The sequence below is a fragment of the Miniopterus natalensis genome, chromosome 10, assembly GCF_054644295.1.
Source record: "Miniopterus natalensis isolate mMinNat1 chromosome 10, mMinNat1.hap1, whole genome shotgun sequence".
In the NCBI taxonomy this organism is placed as follows: Eukaryota; Metazoa; Chordata; class Mammalia; order Chiroptera; family Miniopteridae; genus Miniopterus; species Miniopterus natalensis.
In genome coordinates, this window is record NC_142090.1 from 17,003,488 (window position 1) to 17,023,519 (window position 20,032).

At 36.7% G+C, this 20,032-nt stretch overlaps 1 protein-coding gene across 5 annotated transcripts in view; it reads left to right on the top strand.

The window, feature by feature from the left end:
* The window catches only part of TNPO3 (transportin 3), an 86,404-nt gene that overhangs the window by 48,676 nt on the left and 17,696 nt on the right, over positions 1 to 20,032 (top strand). For 4 of the 5 annotated variants that reach the window (XM_087821023.1, XM_016213360.2, XM_087821025.1 and 1 more), the window contains 12 exons: positions 352 to 459; positions 2,291 to 2,382; positions 4,200 to 4,339; positions 5,374 to 5,565; positions 7,939 to 8,030; positions 8,868 to 8,944; positions 11,684 to 11,744; positions 12,659 to 12,835; positions 15,141 to 15,257; positions 16,084 to 16,178; positions 17,511 to 17,667; positions 19,084 to 19,251. In XM_087821023.1, the coding sequence (XP_087677149.1) occupies positions 352 to 459; positions 2,291 to 2,382; positions 4,200 to 4,339; positions 5,374 to 5,565; positions 7,939 to 8,030; positions 8,868 to 8,944; positions 11,684 to 11,744; positions 12,659 to 12,835; positions 15,141 to 15,257; positions 16,084 to 16,178; positions 17,511 to 17,667; positions 19,084 to 19,251 (1,476 nt within the window). The remainder of the gene's footprint in view (positions 1 to 351; positions 460 to 2,290; positions 2,383 to 4,199; positions 4,340 to 5,373; positions 5,566 to 7,938; positions 8,031 to 8,867; positions 8,945 to 11,683; positions 11,745 to 12,658; positions 12,836 to 15,140; positions 15,258 to 16,083; positions 16,179 to 17,510; positions 17,668 to 19,083; positions 19,252 to 20,032) is intronic. The other variant, XM_016213361.2, reaches the window with a different exon arrangement.

Sequence of the window (20,032 nt, forward strand, 5' to 3'; positions counted from 1 at the left end):
TTTATCTAAATGAACTTATAAACTCTTAAATGACCACCTCTTCCAGGTCACTTCCCAACTCCACCACTTCAAAATTTTCTAACAATAGAGCAAGATGTAGCTTGGAAACAAAAAAATAAAGCAGTAGAAGAAGAAGTTTCTCACAGTAAATGTGGTAGAGGATAGGTTTTATTGACTTGAAATACCTAAAATTTGGGAGACACTCCATAGTAAAACATCCTTGTGACTGAGGTGATTTATCTTTTGTCCAATGAGAATGGACTACTTAAGGGCCTTTTTTTTCTTGATTTTGTAGTGGTCATGAAAGCCTTAGTGAGTTTTAAAAAAATGTTACCTGATTTGATATTTCAGGAGGGGGTTCCTGAGGAGACTGATGATTTTGGGGAGTTTCGAATGAGGGTATCAGACCTGGTGAAAGACTTGATTTTCCTGATTGGGTCTATGGAATGTTTTGCTCAGGTAAGCTCATTCAGAGATTCTTGCCAGTTTTAATGATCACTTTAATTGTATTCACTTCTGTGTCTTCTATAAATGTTCCAGTTTTTTCTTCAATCTCAATGGCTGAGTAGGACAATAGATAAACAGGTGCCTAGCACACTGCCTGGCATATAGTAGCTATGGTTATTTACTATCTTACATGCCAATTACAGTCTGTGGATGGTTCAGTTATAGTTTGCTCTATGACTTGCTAATGAGAGCTGTTCCACTTGTCTAGCTAGAGTGAAAGATTAGATAAACCATAAAGCCCCCAAGATGCTTATGGGGAATTTGGACCTACCAAGGAAAAATAGCAAGTTTGTTTGCTTTAATAATTATGTACCAACTCCTGGCAACTCTTAGTTATTTGGCATTGTCTTTGTCCACACGTATGGTTAGATTCCTGTGCAGTTTCATCCCAGAGGTGACTATACTAGAGTAGAAGAATCATAGTCCTGTGGTTTTCCTGACAATCAGTAACACTTTACCTTATAAGGCTGCTTTCATCACCATTCCATATCACTTAACATTAGCATAATTTCAGGTGGTTTTCATGTTGCTCAATCATACTCTAAGCTCTGAAATACTGGTTTTGATGCTTTGTCAACAATACTGAAACTAACCTAATATTTTTGTAGCCCAGACATTTTGTGTATTTACCTGCATAATCTGATCTAGGAAGTGTTAATAAAACTATTTTTCTTTATATTAAGCAAAGTGTGTTTATTGACCTAACTACAAAGGGTTGAGAGTTCTTAGGAAAGAGTGAGATCCCCATTATCAACAGGCAGATGACCTGTGTTCAGATTTCAGTTCTCTCACTGGTTCCATGGCTTTGAGCAAGTTACTTATTCTTTTTTTTAATTCTCACTTGAGGACATGTTCATTGATTTGGGAGAAGGGAGGGGGGCAGAGAGAGAGAACATTGATTGGTTGCCTCCCATACACGCCCTGACCAGAGATTGAACCTGAAACCAAGCTAAAACCTTTTGTTGTACAGGTCCATGCTCCAACTGAGCCACTTGGCTGGGACAGCCAGTTACTTACTCTTCTCTAGACCTCAGTTCACAGATTTACATAAATCATCAGTGTGGTTCAAGATATGTTCTGTGGAACACCAGTCCCATAAGATAAATGATATTAAAGGCCCTGTGAAGTCCTGTAACAGAATTATTTAATTTTCTCTTACCTAGCAGTGTCTATTATTGGACTACAGAAATCTTATTTAGACTAACACCTAGTCACATTCTACAGATGGATATTCCCTGGGAAATTTCAGGACACCTCTGAATTCTTCTTGGTCTCCCCCACCACCCCTGTGTTTGGCTATGGTATTGTGATAGGTGCTTTTAAACAGCCACTTTTTAGGAATTTAATCTGTACTACTAATTTGATGCAGACACTAGAAATGTAAAGCCAATGCATATATAGAGAATTTACATTGTATCTCAATTTTAAGTGTGTTTGTGTATTTGTCAGTTGTTACCAGGACCAGGAAAAGACCACTCATGTAATATGTTGGGTTTTTTTTCCATAATACTCATTTTGTAGGGGCAGACAGTAATCTTGGTAATACCCTTGGGGACCTAAATGGGGTTTATTTCAAATATTAAATTAGTAGTTACTTATAGATTAATAATTTGTGAGGTTGTGAAAAATGAAAATAATATTCTCCCCTGGCTCTGAGAGACAATTAATTAGATTTAGAAACAAGGGGCTGGATTTCTTTTAACAGGATTTTTTCTTTTGTTTGTTTTGGAATTCTATTCTGTTTTCCTTTTAATGGATCCATAACTCACCTCTTCTTCTCTAGTTATATTCTACTCTGAAAGAAGGCAACCCACCCTGGGAGGTGACAGAAGCGGTTCTCTTTATCATGGCTGCTATAGCAAAGAGTGTTGATCCGTGAGTGTCTAATAAGTCTTTTGCTGCGAACTCTAAATATCAAAGGAAGGAAAATTACACCATTTTTGTTATATGTTTGAAACTCTTTTATAATTGCTGTCTAGTCTCCTGACTTCTTGTGTATTGTCCAGAAGAGAATGCCTTGCTGATTTCTGTGTTTTAACTATATTTCCTTGAGTTAAAATGATTTTGTTCTTGATGCTAAAATGCTGATTTATTTTTTTAACCGAGGTTCCTTTGTGAAAGTTGGTATAATAAAAAATATTGTTCTCCTTTTTTTGTGTCTTAGAGAGTCATTTGTGATTTTCAGAGAGGCAAGGCATAGTCACCATTTTACCTAAAAGAGTAGCAAAATCTAAAGTGCAATTATTTTTGTTACTACCATTGGAAATTTTTTAATTTATTAGAGTTTGATTTCTAATTGCTTAGCATAGAAATTCTATTTATGATTTTAACCTGAATTCCTAAGAACAGAGTTTGCTTCGTGCTGTGAGTTATAAATTGATGCTATTATCTGTCAGGTTTTCTTGTACTAAGATCAAATACCTCTACAGTCAAGTTCTCTATCCAGGGCTTTGATTGGAGAGATGGTTAAAGCATGTATTTGTAAAAAGTACAGTGCTTCTTTCTTATCTGCCTTACAGGGCCTAGTAAACTAAATTTTAGATTGTTTCTAATTCAGTAAATATTCAAGGACACAGAATAGGTTTGTTTTTCTCTCTTAAGAAGTTCTGGTCTTGAATTACATACTGTCTTATTTGCTCTTAAACCTGTTTTTGGTGTCTTTTGGATCCTTGAGTGACAGTCTGAAGATTAAAATCACTAATATTTTAACGTATCTGTTGTTGTGAAAAAAGATAGGTTGAGTATCAGTAATTAGCTTTAGTGTCCCTGGGAAACTAAAGGCATAAATGAGATGAGTTTATTTTGTATTTTTTTATCCACATCTCAAGCCATGTGCAGGAGTGTAATTTTTTAGTTTATATAAAGGACTTAGTAGACTTAGTTTATCAGCAGGGAGCGCTCTTGTTCTAATTCATTATATTATTTACATTTTAAACATCTTTTATTTTTGGATTATGTTCTACCACTTTGAGGGGCATCCTCACTCTGCTTGAATAACTTTAGCTAGCATTCTTGAGGGGTAGGAAAAAAAGAGAAGGAAAAGGAAAAAGTTAATTCATGGAGCTGTGGAAAGTATTTGGTTAACTTTAATTTTCCTTCATGTTCCAAGCCAGGATAATATTCCTGCAGCTTGTGTTCTTGTTCCTTTAGTTAGTGTACGGGCCCGCCCATACTTACCTGGTCTTAAAATGTCTAGTATTTAGCTATAAGAAATCTTTCGGAGAAGAACACCTCATAAAAAGTGGTCTATGAGAAATATTCATTCATTTACTTAGCCATTCAGCAATACTTATCGAGTGCCCACTATGTGCCAGGCACTGTTCTAGGTGCTGCAGATACAGGAATAAATAAAACGGATTCTTTAAAAGAAGACATTCATCCATATTAAATGCCTGTCTCTCCAGTTTGAAGAGCCTTATTTGGTAGCAGAATATGTTTAGACACTTCCCTGGCATTCAAAAGATTAAGGAGCAGTATGTTTCTCCTGAAACAATGATATCTTCCATTTCTTTCTTTTCCTCCTTTTTTAGGATTTAAAAAACTTTCATATCAAGTATTAAATACTTTTACCCATATGGTTATTTATTTAGAAAGAAGCCCTTTAGCAATGATTTGTGTCATTGCAGTTTGTTACTTGGCCAAAACCTAATCTCTGAAATCGGTAACTCTGAGTGCTTGCCTTCCATACTCAGGGAGAACAATCCAACGCTTGTGGAGGTCCTAGAAGGAGTTGTCCGTCTCCCAGAGACTGTACATACAGCCGTGCGGTACACCAGCATTGAGTTGGTTGGAGAGATGAGTGAAGTGGTTGATCGAAATCCCCATTTCCTTGGTATGTGTGAATTCTCCCCTCAGCCGCTGCTGCTTCTGATTTTTCTGATTTCTTCTTCCTTTCTCTTGCTTTTGCTCTTGTTTTCCTACTCTCTCTTTTATTGTTAGGTGGAATGTTTCTAGACACTAAAAGTAAATATATTATGAGTTATTGCTTAGTTGATTTGCTTTATAGAAATTCACCTTTATAATCAGTTTTCTTGGAAAACATATTTTGTAAAAAATAAAACATAATGAATTCTAGAAGTGCTAAAGATCCATCTGCATGTTTTAAAGCCCTTTATAACTATAAAGAAGCAAGTATAAAAGTGTCAGTTTTAAATATGTCATTGTTCTGATTAATGTGGGCTGTCTTTACAGTGATTCACCTGTGAGTGTAATGGTAGCTCTCTGAGCTTTACATTCTTTCTTATATTTCCCTATTCTTAATACTTGGATGGCTTTATCCACCAGTGGTTTTTCAAACTGTGCTTTGTGAAGCCCTAACAACAAGCAGCAGTTGACTGCCCATGAGGAGAGATGGGAAGATGAATAAGACGAGATCAGCTTTGTTTTTATGTTTTATATATTTATATATTTTTATGTTTTATATGTTTTATAAACATTTCTATGTTTTATATATAAATGCATTATACATATAACACATTTCATTTTTAAAAATGGTTCTTTTGCTTTAAAAGGAAAGAGAATGCCCTGGCCGGTTTGGCTCAATGGTTAGACTGTCGCCCTCGGACTGGAGGGTCCCGGGCTTGATTCTGGCCAAGGGCACATACTTCGGTTGCAGGCTCGATCCCTGGCCCCAAAGAGGCCACGTATGGGAGGCAGGCAATCCATGTGTCTTTCTTGTATTGATGTTTGTCTCTCTCTTTCTCTCTCCTTCCATTTTCTCTGAAAAGCAATGGAAAAAATATCCTTGGTGAGAATTTAAAAAAAAAAAAAAAAGGGAAAGGGAATGTAAGCATCTATTCTAATAAATGAGAAGTTTTCCTTGAGCTTCAAATATCTGATCTCTACTGTATGGCTTTTTCTCCTTAGACCCTGTATTGGGCTATTTGATGAAAGGCCTGTGTGAAAAGCCTCTGGCTTCTGCTGCAGCCAAAGCCATTCATAACATTTGTTCTGTCTGCCGAGACCACATGGCTCAGCATTTTAATGGACTCCTGGAGATTGCCCGTTCCCTTGATTCCTTCATGTTGTCTCCAGAAGCTGCTGTGGGCTTGCTGAAAGGTAATTACTTAAGATATTAAACAGAAATAGTCTCCTCTAAGCCACTTCTGGGAGTTCTCTTACATAGTCGTACCCCAGTTTTTCAGTAGCAATTTGCTTAGTGATGGGTAAGGTAGCTTTTCCATTTAGAGAGAAGGGTGTTGATTATGTGTACATACATTCTTAGAATATTTTAAAGCTATATGACTAATTTAAACTGCTTACAGTATGTATAGCACAGACCTAATTTTGAGTGGAGACAGCACATTCAGACTAAATAGTTCCTTTTTGAGTTGGGTGAAGAATACAAAGGGAGACCAAATAAATATTGAATAAAAAGAAAAAAGGGAGACCCACTCAGGCGGCGTGGCTCAGTTGTTGAGTGTCGACCTATGAACCAGTAGGTCATAGTTCTATTCTCTGTCAGGGCACAGGCCTGGGTTTCGGGCTTGATCCCCAGTAGGGGGACATGCAGGAGGCAGCCAATCAGTGACTCTCATCATTGATGTTTCTATCTCTCCCTCTCCCTTCCTCCGAAATTAGTAAAAACAATTAATTAATGTAAAATGAATTTTTTTAAAAAAGGGAGACCAAATAAGCATTGCCACATCAAAGAGGTGAGGTGAATGGAAATTTAGTGTGCCTGTGTCAGTCCTACAAGTAGAAGCCAAGGGTCCTGGTCTCCTAATGTTCTTTAACCATTTCTGATCAGCTTATACTGAGTGATTGCCTATCCAGAGGCAGGCAGACAGAGTGATGGTGAAGCTCAGAGTAATAGAACTAGAGACGTTTATGGCTAAGAAAAAAAGACTTAGAAGAGACTTTAAACATGATGGCTATTTTTAAATATTTGGAAGATTATGTTATAAAAGAGGGAATAGATTTATTCTCTGAGTGATCAACTGTTGACAATTTATTGGCTCTTAGAAAGAAAAATGCTTTCTAACTAAACTTTCTGAAAACAGATTGAGGTATCCTTTCAGCTGGTAGTTGAGAGGGGATGGGAGTATATCAAATAAAATATTGGGTAATATGACCTGTGCAGCATCTTTTAAGCCTGTGTGAGTGGCAAACAGTTAGCCTGGGCAAGGCTGGATGACTTTATGTGTGAACTAGCTCTGTCCTTTCTCACTTGTATGACCAGGTTGTTTACCAGCCAGTGTAACTACATTTTTTAAAGACAGATTTTCTTTTTGTAGCATGAGTTTTTGTTGTTTCCCTTTATAGGCATAGATAGTAAAGCACTAAATCAGAGTTAGATATTCTTCGTAACTACTACTGTGGTTATTGCTGCCATCTTGTCATTTTCTAGTGAAACTTAACCTTGATGCTGAAGTGATGTCTAACCTGTAATAGAATGTGGCATCCCAGTTTTCAGTGGTATCCTCTAGACAGAGAAAACTGTTTTTAGTTACAGTCTTCTCTGTAGGAATGAATTTAAAGAAACAATTATATTTAAGTTAGATTTTAACTTAAAAATCTAGTTTTAGACAAAAGTCTATACAACCATGGCTAATAGGCTGTCAGGAAAAATTACTCAGTTTTTTTACTCACATTTGAAGATTTATGGATTGATTACTGTTTTATTGAATGAAATTTTATGAGATGAGAGATAATAAAGGGATTTGGGGCCTAGAAGGGACTTTGTCTAATACATCATCCTTTGAGTTTGGGGGAAGATGCTTCAGCAGTTGATGGGGACTGTGAAAAGAGGGAGGCCAAGTCTCCAATTTAAACTAACTACCTCCTTTTTTTTTAAACCTATCTTATTAGAGTTCCAAGTTAAGATTTTATTTTGTGAAAAAGTAAGAAGGGACGCTTTTGCAACTTTAAATTTTAAAAAAAAGGGCAAACTTAACTATTACTTTTCTGTTCAGAGCACTCATTTTATAGATAAACTGATGCCCAGAGAGAATGCTTTAACCCAGTTCATAGATTCTGTTATGGTAGAACTAGAATTAAATCTCTAATTTCAGTCCATCCTTTAAAAAAAAAATTATGTTTGTATTTCTCCAGTATCTCTGATGATAAGAATTGCCTGTGGTACTTACCAAAAATAAAGGCTCTCCTTGACTCACTAAGTCAGAATCTCTGGGAAGTTTGAGAGCTATTGTACTATGCTCTATAAAAAAAGCTTTAGTATTGGCTTTGTGGAGGAGATTTTAAGTCTTTGAAGAACTGGAAGAGGAGATATATTTAAACATCTTTAAACCAGTAGGCTGCTATAAAGCAAAAACAACAATCAATAACAAAATATTGCAATTTAAAAAACAGTGCTGATCTTTTTGAAAGAATGGGACCAGTGAGCCTTTTCTGTTAACCACATGATGTAGACCAATGAATAACCTCAATTCAACTTTTATTTTCTCATCTGTATCTTCCATTGTCTTTCAGGGACAGCACTTGTTCTAGCCAGATTACCGCTGGATAAGATTACTGAATGTCTTAGTGAACTGTGTTCTGTTCAGGTTATGGCATTGAAAAAGGTGAGTTTGGTTAAGTGAGGGGGTATGAAACAAATTAAGATGTTTACATGTTAGAAAGAAAAAGACAAAAATTATTTACATACGATTTTTTATCTACCTAGAAAAGCCAAGAGAATGAACTGAAAATTTATTAAAATTAACAAGTCTATTAAAGTAGCATACACAGAAGTATTTAAAAATCAGTAAGTTTTCACTATATCAGTAATACCATTTAGAAGATATAATGGGAAAAATGTCATTCAAATTAGCAACCAAAACCATAACCTACCAAATTTCCTTGAAGAATATATAAAGATGACAGTTCTCAAATTACACCTGTAGTGCAATAACAGTGAACACACCAATAAGATTTTTAGGAGAACATGACAAAATGATTCTAAAGTTCATCTCTAATAATATACTGTTGGAAATTTTGGTCAAGAACAATAAGGGGCAACTTGCCTAATCTCTTAAAATATAAAGCTAAACTAGAATGTGAATATGTTATAGATTATATAATACATAGTAATGTATTATACATAGTAATGTATTATATAATCTATGTTTTAATAATATAATTTTGATAATGTCACAACCATAATAAAAGTAAATGGGAAAAAATTAAATTATGTTTTCCACTCCACAATGATTATATATTAAAATGTTAGTTAATATATAGTCCAGTCAGGATGCAGTAAGATGGAGGACAGGAATTTGACAATATGAATTAAAAGTTTACACCATATGAGTAACTTTCAAGAAATAGATTGAGACAGGTTGATGTGTAAGGGTGTATGTTGCAATGTTTGCTGTAGGTTTGTATGTGTAATGACTGGGTGTTAATGTCTGTCTCTTCAGCTGTTGTCTCAGGAGCCCAGCAATGGTATATCCTCAGATCCCACTGTGTTCTTAGATCGCCTTGCAGTAATATTTAGGTAAGAAGGGAGACTCCAGATGCCTGTCTTGGGTTAAAAGTGCAAATGAGACCCTTATGTATTAAAGTAAGCAAGTGGTTTTGTTCCTTAAACTTCCCACTATGTCCTATAATCTCCTCTGTCAGAAGACTTAAGGTCATTGCCTGAAGTCTTGGGCAAAGGCAAATTCTAAGAACTTGTTCTTGGTAGACCTTTATCAAAAGACTCTTTTTTTAATTTTTTTATTGTATGGATGGATGTGCTTTATTGAACCAGTCACCTACTGATGGACATTAAAGTTGTTTTCAACCTAATCTACAAACGACCTTTACACGGATCATTATATGTGTGCAAGAGTATTTATGAAGGATAAATTCATAAAAATCACAGTTAAAGGATATCTGCATTTATAATTTTGGTGAACTTATCCAAAATGCCCCCAATAGAACTTGTACCTGTCCTGCACTCTCACCCAAGATGTCAGGGCTAATTTTAGATCAGAGAGATAAGATGTGAAAGGTGGAGACACTATGTAAAACTAGGTTGCTATCCACTCGCCTGTGGTTTCATTATCCCTATGGAATCAAAGGTCCCATGGAGGAAAAGAACCTCATTCCCTTCTGAGCCACTAAGATAAATGTACCCAAATCAGTTAGAAGCAAAATTCCCAAACTGAACGCTCAACACCCAGGAGCTCATGACATCACCCACAGAGCAGAGGCGATGAGGACCAAGGCTTCCAACTTGCAGTGACCTTGTCTGATGGCAGGCCCCATTGTGATGCATGGATTGCTGAAGTCAGGGTTCCATGCAAGAGTCCCCCAGAAAGGCCACTGTGGACAATGGCCTGCGAGGAACTAGGAGCCTCCATGGATTTTCTCAATGGGAGAGGGTTCCTGAGTCCCTGGAAAGGAAGACAGGGTTCCCTGGTGTCCTCCATCTGCGGGGCCTCGTGTGGCTTGGGGAAACTCATAGTCCGCCCTTCCCACCTAACCTTCCCCGGTCTGCTCACTCTTGAGTCCATAGGTCATGTGACATGGGCCGGGGAAGGAAGGGTTGTCAAAAGACCCTTTAAAATGTATATTGCCTGGTGGGCGTGGCTCAGCGGTTGAGTGTTGACCTAGGATCCAGGTGATCAGGGTTCGATTCCTGATTGGGGTTCGATTCCCTATTGGGACACATGCCCGGGTTGTGGGCTCGATCCCCAGTCGGGGACATGCAGGAGGCGGCTGATCAGTGATGTTTCTATCTCTCTCTCTCCTTCTCCTTTCCTCTCTGAAATCAATAAAGATATATTTTTAAAAAATAAAAAATAAAAAAATAAAATGTATATTAATTCTTCTGGTCTCTGGATTAGTAATTTTCAAACTTGAACATGCATCAGAGTTACTTGTAGGGCCTACCAAACACAGATTGCAAGTTTTCAGGTGCTGCTGCTGCTGCTGCTTCTCTTCCTAGAACTACATACACTTTCAGATACATTTTGTGGTGTATGGGTACAAAACAATAATGTAGTCTCTTCAGTAACCAGGTGAAATGAATCCTTCTTTGAAGTCAAGAGGAGCCTAATGATTAAAAAAGCATTTGACAATGTTCCAAGAGTGATCCTTACTGAGTTACATAATTTATAATTTGTGAGGCCCATAGGTATAACTGGAATATCAGAGTAATAGTTGCATATAAGCCTATGTGGAATAAGTTAAAATAGGCATTTTTAGCTTATTAGTTTTTGTTAACAGCTATCTATCTGAGTTGGTGCAATGCTTTCTTTGTATAATAAGGTGAGAGTCCTGTTATATGCCATTCTGAGAGCCTGTTAACAATAACCCTTATTTCACAATAAATGAAAGAAAATCTGCAATAGGTGGAAATGCCCAGATTTAAAGAAAATTAGATTTTAATTAAATTGCTGTTGAACATTTTTATTTATTTATTTATTTTTTAAAAAATATATCTTTATTGATTTCAGAGAGAGGAAAGGAGAGGGAGAGAGAGAGAGAGAGAGAAACATCAATGATGAGAGAGTCATTGATCGAGCCCGCAACCCGGGCATGTGCCCTGACCAGGAATCGAACCCTGATCGCCTGGATCCTACCTAGGTCAATGCTCAACCGTTGAGCCACGCCCAGCCGGGCTGTTGAACATTTTTAAATAAAAGAATTTTTTTTTCCTTTGAAGAGGTTGATAGTTAATTGTATAGTTTTTCTTTTTCCTGCTTCAAATGGATGGATTTTAGAACTAGACAAATAATTGGATTTGGCATTGTGTGTGGGCCCGTGTGTTGTGTTACCACTGGGTTCATACTAGAATCATGAGAAACATCTTTGGTAGACTAGAGTTCCTAAAACTTTTGATTTTTAATGCTAAGAATGGAGCAGTACTTGATTTCTCATAGTGGATTCAGACAACCTGTATATATTTTTTATTAATTTGGAAGAGACTATATATTTAGGTTTATATAGGGCAGAAGGAAAAGGATAATTCATTGTCCCACATCCATAGCCCATGTACCCAGATTTAGATTGAATTGACATGTTTAGTGGAAGTGGCTTAAAGGTGCCAATAAGCGATAGGATGATTTAAAACTATTGTGTTTGTTTTAATGCAGTAGGAGGAAAAGGTGTTGTGTTTTAAAAATAACTTTAGTTTCTGATTTTTTTATTTGGTGAGATGGTACTAAGTAAACTAAGAGGGTCAGGGCTCTGGATCCTCAGTGAAATTGCTCTTCTTTCATTAATTTGGGCCGTTGTCTTTCCGCAGACACACCAATCCCATTGTGGAAAATGGACAGACTCATCCGTGCCAAAAAGTCATACAGGAAGTAAGTGTTAACAGATGGCTGTGGTACAAGACTATCTTCCTTTTTCCTTGCAATGCTGTGGGTAACTAGAGTGAGAAGGTACTTTCTTCTAGGTTCATAGGAAGAGTTAATTTGTTGAGTTAATATAGTTTAAATACCAATGAAAAGAGAAATGGAACTATCCAAATAATTTTGATTTTAGATTTTTTAAGAAAACAGGCTGTGGGAAAATTTATTGAAAGGCCAAAGAAGTAGGGAGAGATTAATTGTGTGAATCCTAGAGTTGCTGGGAGGCCTGATTAATACTAGCAACATTTTTTGACAAAGCCTATTAGCCTTTATGGCTTTAGTTTTCCTATTGATAGCATACTTCCCTTATGCTTTTTTCACTGAGGGTAATGCGAAGATCAGAAGACATGTTTTGAGAAGTGCTTTTCTGTCTACGGCCATACCATGTCTGATCTCAGAAGCTAAGCCGGGCCAGGCCAGGACGGGAGAAGTGCTTTTCAGTCTACAGGGCATGGGGCATACCAAACATTTTTAAGTGTTCAACGGTATCAAATAATGCCATTTCCTTTACTGTAGTTCTTTTGTTCAAGGTCTTCCAACTTCTTGGAACTGCCTTTAAACATTTCTTCCTCTATAACTCATACTAATTCTTTCCATCCTGAATCAGGAAGCTCAAAGTTTAGGAAAATGGATATCTTTGTCTTCTAGTAAAGTTAGACATGCTCCCCTTCCTGTTCTAAAGAGTCACTGTGCTTGTCTTAAGAAGTGGTTGTGTTTTAGTGATGGATAGTGTGTTGAATCTCTGCGCATATACTCGCATATACTGCCAGAATCAGGCCATGTGTGTTTCTATAATGAAAGCTTTTTCCAAATTATATGAAAGCCAAATCAAATGTTACCAACTTGGAAGCTTTTTTTTTTTTCAGCTCTTTCTTTCTTGTGCTTTTTCACTTTTGACTCAGATATGGCCAGTTTTATCTGAGACTCTAAATAAGCATCGGGCTGATAATCGGATTGTAGAGCGTTGTTGCAGATGCCTCCGCTTCGCTGTTCGCTGTGTAGGCAAAGGATCTGCAGCCCTGCTGCAGCCACTAGTCACACAGGTAAGTTCTCCACAAAAGGGAAAATGTGAAATATACAGAATTTGAAATAGGAGCTTTTGGAACAAAAAACTATGGATGAAGCACTTTTGTGTTAATTAAATATGAACAAAAAAATAGTTTGAAAGAGGGGAGTAGTGCCTGTGGTAGGTATGTTGTCTTATAAGGGAAATAGCCTATAATCTAATCTGTATAGTGATAGTTTAAATAGTAATACATTCCAGTGTGAAATTAGGAAAATAAAATGACTATAATGCTGAGCTCTTGTATACCTATGCGAAGTATTTTTACATTAATTTCCTTTTTCAAAACGTGGTAAGTCAAATTTTGCTATTTCTTGGCCCAAAGGGATTTTTTTTCTGTCTTGAACATAGTTCACATAAGTTTCTTATTTGTCAAGATGCAAATTTCACTCTTTTAATCACCAAGATTGATAAGTAATTAAGATGGTCGGATGAAGGTCTCAAAGATACCAAAAACTACTCTATATGAGACACGTATGATTACTGACTTAGTTCAGAGACATCTGTGACTAGTGACTTAGTTCACTAAGTAATTTGTGTTGATGTTAATCTCATAGCAAGGCCAGAACTAGATTGAGGCAAGGGAGGTGCCATGTTCACAAAATTGAGGGAGGCAAGGCCAATCGCCAATACTTGTGTTTGCAGGACTCTAAGCAAGTGCCTTCTTAAATTTTAGCACTCATGCTGTGAGGAAAACTGTTAGACTACACCCACCCAACCTAAAGTGACTCTTCTCCACCTGGACAGGGTACCAACAGTGCAGATTTTAGGGAGGCACACACTGTTAGGAGCTGACTGTGACAGTGAGTGCCATCTTAAATTCTGCACCCTGGTGCTTCACTCTTAAGAGGTAGGGTTATTGCTCTTGCAGTGTCAGTTGACACTTGCATGACCTTGCCTCCTTAAATTGCAGGTTTGATTAAAGTTTGTATAGGTACATATTTTAATAGAATTTTAATTATTAGTGGTTTTCTATACTTTAAGTACAACATATATGTTTGCATTTAGGTTGTGTCCACCTCTAGTTAAGGGTCCCCTTTGGTGCAATACATTCTAGGTCCAGTATAACTTGATTTAATGCCCCTTTTATTGCTGTTGGAGGTTATCTCATTACTTTGATGTTATTTTTTTATTTCTGCTAATTAAGTGTATGACCAACCCAATAGCGAAGGGCAGCACCTTACATAGGAAGTGTGTTCTAAAGTCAGTACATATGACAAAAAGGAAATTTATTCTTAAAAGTCCCATAAATATGAGGTAAGTAAACTGCAGCCAATGGTCCTATAGTTTGTAAACAACGTTTTACTGAGTGATTGCCATGGTTACTCATTTAAGTATTATTTAGTGGCCATTTTTGTGCTACAGTGGCAAAGTTGAGTAATCAGAAGATTGTATGGCTGACAAAGCTAAATTATTTACTATCTGGCCCTTTAAGAACATTTGCCAACCCCTGCCTTAAATCATTATTAAGTAGAGCATATGTTTTTTGAGTATACAACACAACAGATTCATAATTCTCATCTCATGCTCAGTCCATGGTATATATGCTGATAAGAGTCAGTTACTCTATCCTTCAGCCCCCCACTATAAGTTTATAGAGTTGAATTTATATAAGATCAATGCATGTGTGTTGTGATGGCATTTTAAATAGATGAATATATAGATGCCTCTTAATTTTTGGAGGATAGTAGGGTAAAAATCCTGAACAAATCATTTACTTTAAATGTGTATATTGTATTAAAATTTCTATTCTTTTGAGACTAATATCTTGATTAGAAACACTGTCTTTTACTTAGAAGATGAAATAAAGGGGTTTAAGAGCAACTCAGAATTGAAACAATGCTTTCACAGTCTCCAAGATGAGAGCATTTGGTATATTTGTGCCTGCTATGGCTCTACTAATTAAAAAAAAAAAATTATTTTTAATGCAAATAAGAGCAACCATTAGATGTTAGAAAATTTGAGTATACTGTGCTCTGGTTTTACAAATACTACACAAGCCTTGGATAAAATAGTTCTTTAATGGCTTCCAGCTCGAAGTATTATACAACTCTCTTACAACATTGTTTTGGGAAGATAAAAGTCAAAGGCTTGAAATAAGTCTAAATAGAGTACTTGAAAATTATTGAGGAATTGAGCCCTGTTTCAAAAAGAGTTGGCAACAGGCTTTCCTATGTTGTCTAAAAGAGACCAGCCTGTGTCTAAATTTCTTCCTCCAGACAGCTTTCTAAGTTGGTACTTTTTGAGGGGTAAAGAGTTGAACTAATTGGTTTTTCCCTTGGCAGATGGTGAATGTGTACCATGCACATCAGCATTCCTGTTTCCTGTACCTTGGCAGTATCCTCGTGGATGAGTATGGCATGGAAGAGGGCTGTCGGCAGGGACTACTAGACATGCTCCAGGTAGGTTTTCTTTGGAGAGTATAGATGTGTTGGCCTTGGATGGTCTAAAGGCCTAGTGATGTGTTCTTTACTGTGTCTTTATTTCTGTTGCTTCCTTATGTTTCCACCCCAGGCATGTTGATTTCCTAATAAAAGGGAGATAGAAACTTCCTAGTTCTCTGCACAGGCCTGCTTGGGAGAAAAAGAATTGACTACACAAATGTAATAATCATTACTGCCTAATTTATACACTCCAGATACAGGGTTTTTTGTGGTGTGGGGAGGTGGGCAAATGGATTTAAATTCTTGCTTGGAACAGCCAGTAAACTAGTTTACTCAGCAGGGATGGTCTTAGGGTAAATAGCAGACACTGGGAAAGGCTCCTGATATATACTGCTTTTTCCCCCCTCCTAGTCATGGGGGGTGGGAATATATTAGGCAGTTAAATTATGATGCTCCTTTTCCTCCAGTTGTCTTTCCCTTTAAAATTTCATCTATTGTTTCATATATTACTGTTACAGCTTCATCTACCCTCTTAATGGACTGACCATGTCTAGGACATAAGCAGTCTTTACTCTCAGAAACTTCTAAAGCTTTGAAATGACATCTATCCACCTTCATCAACTAAAATCTGTACCATCAATCCTTTCTGAAATGTGGATGTCATGTGAAAACTATTTATGTCGAGATAGATTTCTGTTTTCCTTTTCATGATCTTATTCTTGTCACTTTCTTTTTTTGTCTGGCTTCCCCTCTTTGTTCCTTTTGTATATATTGTGATATTAGCAAGTCTGAATGCTGTGGCATTTATATACAAGTATTTGTTTTAAAATCACTTCTGTTTTAGGCACTGTGCATCCCCACCTTTCAGCTTCTAGAACAGCAGAATGGGCTCCAGAATCACCCTGATACCGTGGATGACCTGTTCAGGCTAGCCACCAGGTCAGTTCTTCCAAACAGCAACCCTTTCTTTTATTGTTCATCCCCATCACTGCTTAGTCTTGTCACCTAACACTTGACTGTTTCCTTCTCTGTGAAATAAGGTAAGTGGAGTAGGTAGGTTAATGAATGATTCCTAACCCAAAGTTAAATTTTGAGCCAGAATATCCCCATAAGTGAGGAAGAGGAATTGGATGGGAGCATGGGAAAGTAGTTGAGTTCCTATCACAAAGGAGGAAAAACACACACAAGACAGTAAAATAGAGCTTGATAAAAACATTTGACTAGATAATCTCTAAAATCCCCTGTAGTTTTAACTTTGTATGCTGCTAAGATATCACACTTCACTTCAGCTTTTTCCTTGAGTAGCTTAGCATCCTTTAGATAGAATTATATTTCAGAAAGAAAATTCTTAGGATTTTAAGGTACCTTAGAAGTTATCTGGTGCTACACTTCCTAGCTCTGCCCCTAGCCTTCTACCTCACCTAGTGCTTAAATTCCTTTTACCAGTAACACTGATGTTATTGCCAAACCTTTGAATTCCTTCTTAGTTCCTAGCTAAGGAATATTAAAACAGTTAGTAAACAAAGAAGCATTTTTTAAAAATTAAACCTTTATTAAATGTATATAATTATATTTGTAATATATATATTATCATTTAAAAATGTAAAGTAGTGACTTGACTATTTCATCTCAGGATTGAACACTTTTTGTTAGTTTTTTGGACAAGTTAGAAAAAACTTTTTCCCCCCATTTGATATGGGTGAGTTGTCAACCTGTTTACCCAGGCCATATTCCTTGAAAAACTAATCCCTAGAGATGTTCTTTGTATAAATGGTTACCTGGTGGAAAAAACTTGGGAAAATATTGTATGTTTTTCTTGGAGATTCTCCATGTACATTAAAGGATCTGAGAAACCTTGTGGAAAATTCACTGGAAAGTAATAAGAGTTTCCATGTATCTCCTGCTTCCCCCACCCCCATTATCTCCCTCCCCATCAGCATCCCTCACCATAGTGGTTTATTTGTTAGAATTAATTAACCTACATTGACACATTATCACCTAAAGTCTGTAGCTTACGTTAGGTTTTATTCTTGGTGGTGTACTTTCTATGGGTTTGGACAAATGTATAATGACAGTATCCACCATTATAGTATTATACAGAATAGTTTTACTACCCTAAAAATTCCCTGTGCTCCACCTGTTAATCCCTTCTTCCCCCTCAAATCCTAGCAACCACTGATCTTTTTCCTTTCTCTGTAGTTTTGCCTTTTCCCCTGGCTGCCTTTATAGCCTTTTCCTGTCATTTATACCTAGCCTGTCTTTCCATACCAGGTTTATTCAGCGTAGCCCTGTTACCTTGCTGAGGAGCCAGGTGGTCATCCCTATCTTACAGTGGGCCATTGCCTCTACTACCCTGGACCACCGGGATGCCAACTGTAGTGTCATGAGGTTTCTACGAGACCTCATCCATACCGGGGTAGCCAATGATGTAAGTATAAATGTTGTACCTTTTCTGCTTTGCAGCTCATTGTCTTCTCATTTTGCTTCCTCGTTTCTTTAGGGGTATCTGTCTCCTTATTTGATCTGTATTGGTTGGGCCTATCTATACCATAGTGGACCAATCAATCACTAACCAAAATGCCAACTATTAGATTTAAGACAACTTGTACTAAGTGCTGTAAACGATTTAAAAGTCTAAAATTATATTTGCCCCCACTTGTTGTCTAGTTAAAGTGATAAACAGGTATAAAGACAACAAGAAGGCGGTAGTTGGTTGTCATATGGTTTATAAAAGTTATGATTGCTCCAAGATCAGAAGAGGAAACATTCTTTGGAAAGAAATAGGTTGGAAATATCTTTCTGGAGGAGGGGCCATAAGCTACAAGTAGAATTTGGATGGATTGGAGTGGGTAGGATATAACAGTGTATAAATCATGATCAGAGAAAGTCCGAATAGCAATAACTGTGTTAGTAGACAATTAAGGGACCTGTTTGGCTTGAGTAATAAAGTGGTTCACAAAGTTTTCAAAGGTAGATTTGGCTAGATGTGGACTAGAATTGAAGATAAGGACAGCAATAAAGAAGTAAGTATGTGAATAAGCTAATTATTATTAAGAAGTTTGGCAGTAAACGGAGAGAGAAAAAAAGAACGAACTGAAAGGCAGTTTTAAAATAGTTATTTTTTTCAAGATGTTAGAAATATATTTGTATTCAAAGACTGTAAGAAAGAATTTTTTTTATAGAAAAGGTTATATATGATAGAAGTCTTTGATTCTTATTTCAGTTGGTTTTTAAAAAGGAACTAAGAATACTTTGTTATTTTTCACAGAAAAAAGATTTAAAAAATTGCTGCCCTTAATCTTTAACCATTGTTTCTCTTTTGCCTTCTATTCATGAAAAATCTAAGGGTTAATCTCAGCTGAAACCCAGGCCCATTTCCTTGATACTAAACTCAATATTTTCTCCCTAATGACAAAACATTTGGTGGACCCTTTGAATACACCTGCTTTATAATATTATATACTTTCTCCCCTGGGAAAGAAAATTGCTAGACTAGCGATTTTCAAACTTTTCATCTCATGGCACACATAAACTAATTACTAAAATTCTGTAGCACACCAAAAAATATTTTTTTTTTTTTTGCTGACCTAACAAATAAAAAAAAGCATGATTTTGATTGATTCACACTGGACCACTATTGTTATGTTGGCTGTTGTCATTTTTTTTACTTCACAATCTAAGGGAAAAGAGGTCAGTGTCCCTGACTGAATAGTCAGGTATTGCATGTTTTAAAAATTCTTGTAGCACACTGGTTGAAAATGCTGTGCTAGATTAAAGGGGAAAGAGTACTTGGCCTTTGGAAAGATAAAATTAGAACTTATCCATTGCTCCTGTTTTCTTACAGCATGAAGAGGACTTTGAATTACGGAAAGAACTGATTGGACAGGTGATGAACCAGCTTGGACAGCAACTTGTAAGCCAGCTGCTCCACACATGCTGCTTTTGTCTCCCTCCCTACACCTTACCAGATGTGGCCGAAGTACTCTGGGAGATCATGCAGGTTGACAGACCGGTAAGAGTGTTTTCATAAAGGACCCATTTCTCCCAGTCCTAAACTTTGGTTCCTTGTGGCCAACTATAACTTTGAAACCAGCCCTGTTGTACTTTCATGGAACCTAATTTAGGCAAATTGCTAAGTTTAATTGTTAGATAAAGAGGCCTGTATGAGGCCATTCATCCTTCACTGGGTTCTCAAAAGCATATTTGTGTCACTGTCATAGGGTTTATATATCACCAGGAGTGAATACTAAGCATTGAATTCAGCTGTGTGTCCATCCAGTGAGAAATTTGTTCACTTGTGGGAAATGCCCATGTATCACTTGTATAGTGTTACAGGTTCAGGAAGTGTTAGTTCACTTTAAGCTCCTTAGATAGCACTGTATGGTTCCCTGGTAATAAATCTAGTCAGAGCATCTAGAGGCATATGGGTATGAAACTAGTCCACAATACATACTTAATATGTTTCCCTGTTGGATTTATTCGCTTCCTGTTTTAGTTCTTCGAGCAAGTTCTTTATCACCTGAACATGGAGATTTTTTTTTAGGCTATCCACTAATGTCTAAGAAATTTCACTACTGGGCCACATGATCATAAATCAGGTTATATGTGCTGCATGAAAGTTTTGAGCATAGTGAAGTGTAACATAACCTGTAAATTATTTTAGAATAGGATTTATAATTTTTAATATTAATATAAAAGCAGTTCCAAAAAGTACACAGTTGGACCTAGTTAAAGGGAGCTGTCTTCCAGAAGATTCAGATATATAAATATCTTACAACTTTGAAGTACATGTA